The sequence below is a fragment of the Artemia franciscana genome, chromosome 5 (assembly GCF_032884065.1).
Source record: "Artemia franciscana chromosome 5, ASM3288406v1, whole genome shotgun sequence".
In the NCBI taxonomy this organism is placed as follows: domain Eukaryota; kingdom Metazoa; phylum Arthropoda; class Branchiopoda; order Anostraca; family Artemiidae; genus Artemia; species Artemia franciscana.
In genome coordinates this window covers 28,015,506-28,027,750 of record NC_088867.1, presented here as the reverse complement: position 1 = coordinate 28,027,750, position 12,245 = coordinate 28,015,506, and the positions used below count along the sequence as shown (strand labels likewise).

Here is a 12,245-nt window from a genome sequence, read left to right as displayed (position 1 = left end):
TTCAGCTCATATTAGCATCAATCTTGGACTTAGCTCATTTTTCGGCAATGTTTTTAAGGCAAGTCAATACTTAGCTTGTATTGCAGTGTGTCGAAGCTTACATTTATCTTTCGCAAAATTAGGACTCTGTTGCTCGTTCACTGTGAAAGAGATTATTCTGTTTTCAGCACCAAAGCTCCCTTTTGGACCGTAAAACTTATCTTTGTACGAAGTGTGAATTAAGCTTGTTTACTCTTATACCAAGTAAGGTCGAATTTTGTATTTCACTGAAATGGATACACTAACTTGCTTTTTCGCACCTAACTAGTCTTTTTTTGTTTATGAGCCTAATAGGGGTCTAGGTCGCTTCTTAACAGTTATTTTTAAATTTAACTTTTTTATACCTATAAGGACTTAACCCGATTATTTACCTAGATTTTATACTTAGTTACTTTTTTTACCAAATTAAAATTCCTATGTTTTTGGACTGAGCTTTAGTCTGTTCTTAAAATGCAACGGTTTCGACTTCGCTTGTTTTTACGCCTAGTCTATTCGAATCATGCGCTAGGCTTATTTTAAGCTGAATAAGGACTTGATTTGGCTTTGTAACCAGTCAAAACATGGCTTGCTTTTTATCCATTGCTTGATTTAGGTCTCGTCTAGACTAAGTCAAAACCTGTCTCGTTTTGACACCGAGTCTGAATTTTGGTCTTTGTTAAACAGACTTAGGATTTATTTAATTTCGAATTGAATCTGAAATTCCATCACTTAATTAAAATTTGGTTTGCGTTTGTATTTATTCAGGACTTTGACCGTTTTTAGGAGTTTAATCGATTTCATTGAGTCAAGGCTTTTTATATAATTGGATTTCTGTATCCCTTCATAGCATTGAATTTGTTCTCAAAGAAAAGTTTTTTTTTAGAATTTTACAGAGGATAGTCACAAAAAATAGAATTATATTTGAAGTAATTCCATCTTCTTTCAAGCACGTAGATAATTTAAAATATTTACTATTCTTAGTATTGGTAATGGTCCTGTTAAAATTTCCATTGAATTCAGCAAGCCTTCACGGCACAAGGCTAATAACAGATAAAATTTAACATTAACATAAAAATGTTCGTTTTGCATGACAAACAGAGTAAAGTGAACTCAAGGTATCAGTTTCATCTTTAAACATTATAAAATGATTTTAATTTTCTATCAACGCATCTGAATTTTTTGTACAAACAGTTTATACTAGGTACTTTATATACATTTCAAGGATAGCTGGTCAACGACGAAACTAAAATAAAATTTTTCTTAGTTCAAACACATATTTTCTTACCTTTAAATATTTTTCTCATACTACTACTACTACCACTAACAGCTCACAGCAGCACCATGCCACCCGAGGCCAACACAGCTACGCACACTCTTCCTTCATCCCAACCTGTTCAAAGCCTCCCTCTTTGCACCCTCCCACGAAGTTTCCATTTCCTTTGAATCTTTCTTTATGACATCCTCACATCTTCAGTGTAGACGACCAGCTTTCCGTTTAGCCCTAGACGGTTGGCCGAAAAGGGAAATAAATTCGGTAATCTTTCATCCTTCATCCATAGAACGTGCCCTAGCCATCTCAACCTTTCTCTCATTATAGCCCTAGAAAATGGTGTTGAATCACACTTTTCATACAGCCTACTCTTTCAAATACGGTCAGTCAGCCGGGTACCCAAAACAATTCGTAGGCAACTTCTCTGGGAAACATTTAGCAAATCTTCATCTGGTTTTTGGAGCGCTTGTGTTTCAGAGCCATATTTGACCTCTGTCATCACTGTAGCGTCCAATATTATGATTTTGGTTTGCAGACTTGTCTTGTGCTACTCCTAAGCAATGATTTCCTTACCAATGATAGAACTATTAAGTGAGAACTAATGATGTTATTCCTTTGCCTTATTCTAAACACGAAGACTAATTTCTCAAACTACACTAAAATTAACAGCATAAACTGCTTGTAAAATTAGTTGGCGGCCCTTTTGAACCCGTGGAAAAATAATTTTTTTCTGAATCTCAAAACTATTTTATTTAAATCTTTACGAAAATATACGGCTATTGTAAGCAGGAAGCTGTCGCACATTTTAAAAATTTTTAGATTTTAATGTAACTTCAATCTGAAGCTCGAATCTGATTTCTCATGGCTTGAAGGAAGAAAAGCTTGACTAAAAAACTACTCGTAGTCTTCTCTAGTATAGACTACAAAACTTCATTTTGGCTTCAAAACTGGAGGCTTTGGCTCAAGGATAACTGAAACCAATTTTTATGACCCGAAGCAAGAATTAAATGCAGCTTTCGAAAATGTAATAACGTGTTAACAAATAATTCTATATTAGCAGAGTGGGTGTATCAAATTGGTTTATATAAGGTCTATAAAAGTATAAACTCGTCCATGATCCGTAATTATTTTTTTTTTCACCGATCTTTGACCTATTAATATTTCGCAGTGTGGACATAAGTTTTTAATGCCATCTATCTTTAAATCAAATAGGCCACATGTGTTTATGTGTGTAATTTATTTAAATTAAACAGTTTAATAGAATGAATGTTTCAATGAAACCTGGTGAGATAAAAGATCTCACAAGGATTGAAAGAATCGGAGCCCATTCACACATTAGAGGTCTTGGTCTAGATGATTCAATGCAACCAAGACAGACCTCACAGGTGGGTTTCTAAAGACACAATCAGATGACCTAGGCTAGCCTCATTCACAAAAGGTCACTTATATTCAAAAAATTAAGAAATATCATAGAAAATTCAACTAGGATCATTTTAATAAAAACAGCACTTGTAGAAAAATCCACGAAATTTGAAGGTAAGAACTTTTATTCTCTGCAGGCTTTTTATATGACTTAATAACTTCAGAGTGCCCTGCAATTTGGAAAGGGCCATATCCTTTTCAAAAAGTGATCAAGTGAAAACCTATATATTTTCAACAACACTGACATCCTCTTTCTTGGGTCAGTTTTGACTGAAGTCAGCATTGCTGATGCATTCCAAAAATTTGATCTCACCATCCCCTCATCTTGAAAATCTTCACCTAATGAAGAAATCTTTCTCATAGAACACAGCATAAGAAGTTTGAGAGTTTTATTAGGAGAATGGAGCCCTTAGTACAAGTAGAATTGCCATCACACTTATGTTCACTGTTCTCGCTTTCATCCCAGCTAAGAACACTGGAATCATCACACAGTTTTTTTGTTAAGTTGTCTAATGTGTTGTCAGATGAGCAGTATAGATTCAGGGATTCTTGTAAATCTATTTCAACTCCCTTTCCTTTATTCAGTTTTGTTTTAGCTTTTCCAGATTTTGCCTCATTCAGTCCTGAATCCTTCGAGTTCTCAATCTTCTCTGTTGCTTGATTTAGCCAGTGATTTTTTAGGAGCTGTCTTCTATTTATCAAGGGCTTTCCTTGTTAAGTTTTGTTTATCAAGACCTTGCCTTGCTAAGTATGAACTTCCAATAGAGTTTTGTGTCATCCACATAGATTTTTAGGACTGATGACATTTCTTTTGATTTTATTGATCAGCTGATCATGAGGACTGATCATGTTACCTTGCATCAATCTGCTGGTCACTTGTTGGATCAGAGATGTTGTCATGCACTCTAAGGTTTTCACTTTAATTTCTTAGGACTGATTCTATTCAGGATAGTATTTGCCTTGGCAAATTTTAGTGCTGGAGTTTACTCATTAGCTCTGCATGCCATACACTTTCAAAAGGTTTTTCAACATCAAACAGTAGGCTACTGTCAGGATGCTGTAACCCTTCCAGGGCTTGTGTCCAATCATTGAGTGTTTCTAATAACTATGTTGTACAGCTTTTGTTTGGTAGGAACCCATGTTGGTCAGAATTGATCACATTGCTCTGCAATATGTGGTTCAATATCCTATCTCATATGTATCCTTCAAAAATTTTACTGACTAGTGATGTCAGGCACACAGAATGGAAGTTTTCCACTTTGGATTGTTAACCTATCTTTTAGAAACCTATCTTTTAGATGAGGACAGCAATTGCAATGTAACACCTCAATGCTATTTTACCATCATCTATAGAGCTTTGAAAGATTTCTAGCAGAGGTTCAACAATATAATCTAGATTCACTTTGAACCACAGCACCTCTATTCTGTATGGGCCTTTGGATTTGTTTGGTTGAAGTTTTTAGAGTTGTAGTTTGATTTCTTTCTTTCTGATTAAGACTTTCAAGTGATTTATTTCATGGAATGGTTCAGGGCCTGCTTGCTTTGGCTTAAAAACAGAGCTAAAAAAATCAAAGCATTGGCCCTTTCAGATGGGGAACTTGCAGATGAGCCATCTTTGTTTATGAGGGTGCAGATTTCTCTTCTTATAGTCAACTTTGTATTTACTAGTTTCCAGAATTTATTGGGGGCTGATTTTGCATCACCAGCAATTTTCCTTTCTTGTTCTTCTTTGACTTGTTTAGTTGCTTCTCTCACCTTGTTCCTTGCTTGGTAGTATTCTTTACCTGTCAATTCTCTTTCCATATCATATTTTTGGACTTCCTTTTGTTTGCTGAATTTTCTTTTCTTGATATTAATCAGTCTTTTGATCTTGGAGTCCATATGCAGCAATGTTTTTGTATGTGCAAGTTTTTTATTTTCTGTGCAGGCTTCTGCACAGTGGATTATTATATAACAATAAAGCTCAAATTTTTTGCTGCAAGTTTCTCCCATTGCAGGATAGTCCAACCCATTGGTAGGGCCATTTCTTTAAAATTAGAATTATCAAGTTTTTTTTTAGTTCTTTCCTCTAATGATAGGGAGATGGCTTTGGTTGAGGGTCAAATTGACCAGAAGTATTACACGGTTGCTTTTACCTAGTTGCATTTTGATTTTTTGTACATTCATTTTTTAGAAAGATTTTCATTTATTAAAAACATTTTCCATTTATTTTTTATAAGCTTATCAAAGTCTGCAAAGAACAAAATATTGCTTTTGTTTGTTGACCAGTGAATTGCACCCATTTCTTGAAACCCCTTGATATAGAATTCTTTGGGTCAACTAAAGAAATCTGGTGAAAAACCCTTGAAGAATACAAGGTGCAAAACCCTGCCAAAAATTCAGTCCAAAAGAAGGTGTTTCAAGACTCCTCTGGGGTGAGCTGGGAAAGGATGACAATATCAACCTCCAAAATGGGTTTGTATCATGCTTTGACAGAATGCATTGCATAAAAAAATTTCCTAAGGCACTCAAATGATGAATTCCGGGATGCAATTCTTGATTCTGTCATAACTTTCTTTCAAAAAACAAAAAAAAAGGCAGTTGGTCTACTAATACTATATCATGCAAGTGAACAAAACCTAACAAGGTTCCCAAAAAAATCACTAGCTGAATCAAGCAACAGAGAAAATCAAGATCTTTAGGATTCAGGAATAAATGAAATTAAATTTGGAATATCTAAAACAAGATTTAATAAAGGAAACATAGCTGGAAAAAAGTTCCAAGAATCCCTGAATCTAGACTGCTCATGTGACAACACATCAGAAGACTTGCCAGAAAACTGTGTGGTAATCCCAGTGCTCTTAGCAGGGATGAAGGTCAGAATAGTGAATATGAGGGTGATGACAATTCTACTTGTAATAAGGACTTAAGTCTCCCAATCAAACTCTTCCACTTCTTATGCTGTGTTCTATGAGAAAAATTTCTTAATTAGGTGAGCAGATTATTTTCAAGATGAGGTTCAAAATTTTGGAATTTTTAAGCAATGCTGACTTCATTTATAACTGACCCAAGAAAGAGAATGTTAATGTTATTGAAAAAAGATATGTTTTTACTGAATTAATAATATTAAGTCATACAAAAATCTTTGCAAAGAATAAAAGTTTTTGTCTCCAGTTTTCTTGGATTTTTCTGCAAGTACTGTTTTTATTAACATTATCTTAGTCCAATTTTCTATGTTACTTCTTATTTTTTTAAATATAAGTGAATTTTTTTTAGGTTGAATCTAAGAGAAAAAAAGATCTATAAATAATTGTCTGTTCTAATTTACCCAAACATGACCAACTATGATCAGATTAGGAACCTACATGAACTGTACATAAAATACTATTGTTCAAAGTTGGATGAAGTATGGGTAACTTTGAATACAATTTCAAAATGCAGTCAGAAATACATATGAAAATTTATTTTAGGTTATTACTGACCATAAATAAAACTAATCACAAAATAAAGAAGAAAAGGTGCTTTTAGTATAAAAAAACTGTCTTTGTTTTGACACTTTTATTTCAGAAATATTATTTAACTAACAGGATTTGTATAAGAACAAGTTGCATATTTTCAATTTTAATTTCCTTTGAATTGTGAAATACAAAATTCTTATATTTTTGGAAAACATAGAAAAAAAGGATTTAAAAAACAGAAACAAAGTGATTCTATTAATAATCTGAATTTTTGATAGATCTGACATTGACCAAATTTTAAGCAAATAGTGTATTTCCATTTGGTATTTAATGAAAAGTTGATCAGCCAATCAAAAATGCAAGCTAACCTTTTTTTATGGCACTTGGTATTTACAAAGTGACATAACAATCATAATTTCTGTCTGTCTGTTGGTCCTGGTTTTTCTAGTTTGGGTGCTTCTAGATAAGCTATGATGACGAAATATGGAAGGCATAACAGGGACGAGACCACATTAAATTAGAAATAGTCGATTCCCTGATTCGACCGTCTGGGGGGAGTGAGGGGACGGTTAATTTTGGGGAAATTAGAAAAATGAGGTATTTTTAACTTAGGAACAGGTGATCAGATTTTGATGAAATTTGATATTTAGAAGGATCTTGTGTCTCAGAGCTCTAATTTTAAATCCTGACTGGATCTGGTGACATTGGGGGGAGTTGGAGGGGAAACCAGAAATCTTGGAAAATGCTTAGAGTGGAGGGATTGGGATGAAACTTGGAGGGAAAAATAAGCGCAAGTCCTAGATACATGATTGACATAACCGAAATGGATCCGCTCTCTTTGGGAGGCTTGGGGGTGGGGTTAATTTGGAAAAATCGGAAAAAATGAGGTATTTTTAACTTACAAATGGGTGATTAAATCTTAATGAAATTTGATATTTAGAAGGACCTCATAACTCAGACCTCTTATTTTAGATTTCGACGGATCCGGTGACATTGGGGGGAGTTGGAGGGGGAAACCTTAAATCTTGGAAAATGCTTAGAGTGGAGCGATTGTGGAGAAACTCGGTGGAAAGAATAAGCACTAGTCCTAGATACGTGATTGACATAACTGGAGTAGATCCACTCTCTTTGGGGGAGTTTGAAGGGGGGGGATAATTTGGAAAATTAGAAAAAACAAGGTATTTTTAACTTATGAAAAGGTGATGGGCTCTTAATAAAATTTGATATTATGAATGACTTAGTGTCTCAGAGTCCTTATTTAAATCCCGACCGGATCCAGTGGCATTGGGAGGAGTTGGAGGGAAAAACTGGAAATCTTGGAAAACACTTAAAGTAGAGAGAATGGGATGAAACTTGGTGGGAAGAATACACAGAAGTTCTAGATACGCTATTGACATAACTGGACTGGATCTGCTCTTTTTTGGGTAATTGGGGGGGGGGGGCATTTCCAGTGCTCTGGCGAGTTTGGTGCTTCTGGACATGCTAGAATAATGAAAATTGGTAGGCCTGTCAGGGACCTGCACAAATTGACTTTATAACAGTCGTTTCCCCAATTTGACCATCTGGGGGGCTGGAGGGAGGGGAAATCGTGAAAATGGGGGTATGTTTATTCTTATGAATGGGTGATTGGATCTTAATGAAACTTGATATATAGATAGACCTCATGTCTTAGATGCTCCATTTTCAATTCAGGACATTCGGGGGTGGAGAGGGGAAATGGAAATCAAGAATCTTGGAAAACTCTTAGAGTGGAGAGATTGGGATGAAACTTGATGGGAAGAATAAGCACAAGTTCTAGATACATGATTGACATAACCAGACCAGACCTGATTACTTTGAGGGAGTTGGAGGAATTTCTAGTGCTTTGGTTAGTTTGGTGCTTCTTGACGTGCTAGGATGATGAAATTGATAACTCTAGTGCCAAGTCTAATTTTAGGTTCCAACCTTGTCACAAATACCATATGAGCTCTTGGTTGCTGTTTTAATAAAGCAGATGAAAATGTAGTTTAGAATTGGTTGATATGTTTTGAATTTTGTTTTACATCCAGCAAAATTGATATTATTTTTGAGTGGATACAGATTCTTTTTAACAATTCTTGCAAACCAACATTTTTACTATTAAGACTTTAGAAATTAATAATTACCATTCTGGAATCAACATCACATGATTTTTTTCCACTGGATAGTTTTTAGAAACACTTTTTCAGATTATTGGTATTAAGGGCTGTTTTGAGCCCTTGTAGGGGTTAAAAAATAATTTTCCCCTGAAGTAATTATTGGATTTGGAAAGAGCATAAAAAATGCACAAATTAAAATTGCATAATTTAAGGATTATTATATTTAGAAGAAAATGTTTGCCTGGTCAACTGAACCATAGTGATACTGATTGTTTCAAACAGTTCGTGGTAACGAACTGTAGTAAGGAGCGACCCGGCTCAATAGTAACCAAAACTCTAAAAAATGGAATTTTGATACCAATAGCTATATCAAAAGAATCGCATTTTAATGCTGGTTTTAAATATATAAGTTTCATCAAGTTTAGTCTTACCCATCAAAAGTTACGAGCCTGAGAAAATTTGCGTTATTTTAGAAAATAGGGGGAAACACCCCCTAAAAGTCATAGAATCTTAACGAAAATCACACCATCAGATTCAGCATATCAGAGAACCCTATTGTAGAAGTTTCGAGCTCCTATCTACAAAAATGTGGAATTTTGTATTTTTTGCCAGAAGGCAGATCACGGATGTGTGTTTATTTGTTTTTTTTTTTTTTTCCCAGGGGTGATCGTATCGACCCAGTTGTCCTAGAATGTTGCAAGGGGGCTCATTCTAACGGAAATGAAAAGTTCTAGTGCCCTTTTTAAGTGACCAAAAAAATTGGAGGGCACCTAGGCCCCCTCCCACGCTAATTATTTTCCCAAAATCAACGAATCAAAATTCTGAGATAGCCATTTTATTCAACGTAGTCGAAAAACCTTATAACTATGTCTTTGGGGACGACTTACTCCCCCACAGTCCCCGTGGGAGGGGCAACAAGTTACAAATTTTGACCTGTGCTTACATATAGTAATGGTTACTGGGAAGTATACAGGCGTTTTCAGGAGGATTTTTTTGGTTGGGGGGAGGGGTTGAGAAGAGGGGGATATGCTGGGGGAACTTTCCATCGATAATTTGTCATGGGAGAAGAAAACTTCCATGAAGGGAGAGCAGGATTTACTAGCATTATTTAAAAAAAAAATTAAAAAATAAATGTGAAAAAGCTTTTTCAGCTGGAAGTAAGGAACAGCAATAAAACTTAAAACAAACAGAAATTATTACCCATATAAGGGGCTCACCTCCTTATGATACATAGCTCTTTACGCTAAAGTATTTTTAGTAATTTCAACTATTTATTCTACGGCTTTTGTGATTCAGGGGTCATTCTTAATGAATTGGGATAAAATTTAAGCTTTAGTGTAAAGAGCGAGGTACTGACGATGGGGCGAATCCCCTCATATATGTAATAAAAACATGAGAATACAAAAGTTCTTTACGTAAGCTAATTTATAAGTTACGTAAATCTTTTACCAATAAAAAGATTCGTAAAAAATTAAAAGTTCTAGTTGCCTTTTTAATTAACCAAAAAATCGGAGGGCAACTAGGCTTCGCCCCCGCTCTTTTTTTCTCAAAATCATTCGATCAAAATTATGAGAAAGCCATTTAGCCCCCCATTTAGCCAGCCAAAACGAAATGCAAATTTCGTTTTGATTATTCCTCTGCGGAGAGCCAAAATCAAAACATGCATTGATTCAAAAACGTTCAGAAATTAAATAAAAAAAAACGAGTTTTCTTAACTGAAAGTAAGGAGCGACATTAAAACTTAAAACGCACAGAAATTACTTCGTATATGAAAGAGGCTGCTTCCTCATCAACGCCCCGCTCTTTACGCTAAAGTTTTTTACTGTTTTAAAAAGAAGAATTGAGAGAAAGAGTCAAACTTTAGCGTAAAGAGCGGGGCGTTGATGAGGAAGCAGCCTCTTTCATATACGAAGTAATTTCTGTGCGTTTTAAGTTTTAATGTCGCTCCTTACTTTCAGTTAAGAAAACTCGTTTTTTTTTTATTTAATTCATGAGAGATCAAGTCACTGTCCTTTCCACTTAGCTTAGCAAAAGCCCCAAGCAGCTTTCTTTTCCCAACTTTTGCAATTGATTTGGGCCTCCTGCCCCTTGGACGTTAAACAATACAGATTATTTACAGAAAAGCCACTAATCTTACTTGAGAATACAAGCTAATGGAATTCTTCCAAGCCAGTATGGTTGAACAATCTTTTTTTCGTCCCTAACCGGCTTTTTGCGAACTAAATATGGGAGGCTGTAGTTAGGTGGTGGAATTCAAAGGTTCTGAAGCAATTGATATTGCTTAGTTTTTCAATAATTAGACTTATGATAGGCGTAAAGATCGTCCAGTTTTCTAATTCTATTGGTATAGCCTCCGGTATGGTTTTTGGAGAAAGCACTTATATTTTCGATTTTTTATGCTAGCCTTAGGGCTGCACTCTTCATTTGATGCTTACAAACCACCCATAGTTTCACCATTCGTCACAGCATTGGAGTCACTATCAATATAAAATGTGGGATGTGAAGTGAAATTCCATCAACTTGGTTGCCTTTTGGGAAAAAAAATACTAGGCATTGAAATTTCTGCTTTCATCTGATTCAATTTCCAGTATGAAATCATGTTCCAATAAAGCTATAGTATTAACACAAGTGGATGTTTTCTTTATGGAAAAGGTATCAGTGTTACCTAAGTAAGGTTATAAAAAATGTTAAAAATCCAAACTTGTCCTTCGGAGGGATAATTATAGTTGCTAAAGGCGACCTTCTTCAGTACTTACCTGTTCAACTCCAAAGCAACCGTAGTGAATAACATGATTTATTAATAAAAAAAAGTCATCTTTGGAAGTATTTCAAAACTACTTCCTCAGGAACAGTATACATGTTGATCTTGAATAGGAAGTACCCATGAAGTAGGTCCTGGAACTGGGAAATGGAAATCCTCCCAAAAATGGCTTCAATGAAATTTAATTATCTGGATATAATTTCCGATGGTAATCATAGTTGAGGAAGTATATGGAGATTATCTTGCAAGAAGAAAATTGCGATCAAATGAAGGAACTAATTAATTTTGCATTGCTCCCTGATAAAGTAAATGCAATAAATGTTAAAACTGTTGATCACCTTCTAGAAGAACGCAAATCTTAAATAAGTTCTCATTCTGTGAGATATAAACTGGAATGAGAAATTGAATTCACCCAAGAATCATTCAATTCAATTAAGATTGTAGATTTACTACCCCGTAACTTAAAGATAAAGGAAAATACAATAGTTATATGTATATGCAGTGTGTATATTCAGAGATTATGTGTAATGGAACAAGTCTGGCTATTACTGAGTTATGTTATAGCATAATTATGGTAAAAATTATTATTGAAAGAAAGTGTGGAAAATAAGTTCAAATTACTCTAGTTAGTCTTGACTCCTGCTCAACTGGTCAAAGGATCAGCTTGGATGTATAGTAGAACAAAATCAATTTCCATATCCACCAGTATTTCAGATGACCATAGATAGATAACAAGGGCAAACTTTTTCGAATTTGTTGGCGTCGATTTCCGTATATCTGTTTTTAATCACGGTAGGTTGTATGTAGCATTTTTTCGTGTTAAACAACAACATAGCTTGAAAGTTCTGCTCCCACCTGAAAATGAACGGATAATATTTAATATTGTTTGGAAGGAAGCATTGAACACACCCGTGAAATATTCATTATTCTGTTTCCTATATTAGTACTTTGGATAAATTAGGATTACTTGGGAAAAACTACAAAAGGATTTTCCTATATCGATCTTCTGAATCAACTAAAACAAAAAGAAACACAAGTAAAATTTTCATCTTTGTAATCAGTTTTAAATTAATGTATTGAATGGGCGAATGTAACGTTTTTAGTTTCATATTGTTGATACACTTCATGGGAAACGACAAGCCACCAATGGAATCACAAATGAAACTAACACAGCAAGATGTGTTGTTAGAAGACAAGAGGCAGTAAGAATCACAATCAAT

General features: G+C 34.8%; 1 protein-coding gene across 1 annotated transcript in view; it reads left to right on the top strand.

Moving 5' to 3' along the window:
* The first annotated feature begins 2,488 nt into the window (after window positions 1-2,488).
* Window positions 2,489-12,245, top strand: part of LOC136027203 (ruvB-like 2) — a 41,099-nt gene continuing 31,342 nt past the window's right edge. The window contains exon 1 of the mRNA XM_065704225.1: window positions 2,489-2,673. Coding sequence (XP_065560297.1) covers window positions 2,551-2,673 — 123 coding nt within the window. The 5' untranslated portion in view covers window positions 2,489-2,550. The remainder of the gene's footprint in view (window positions 2,674-12,245) is intronic.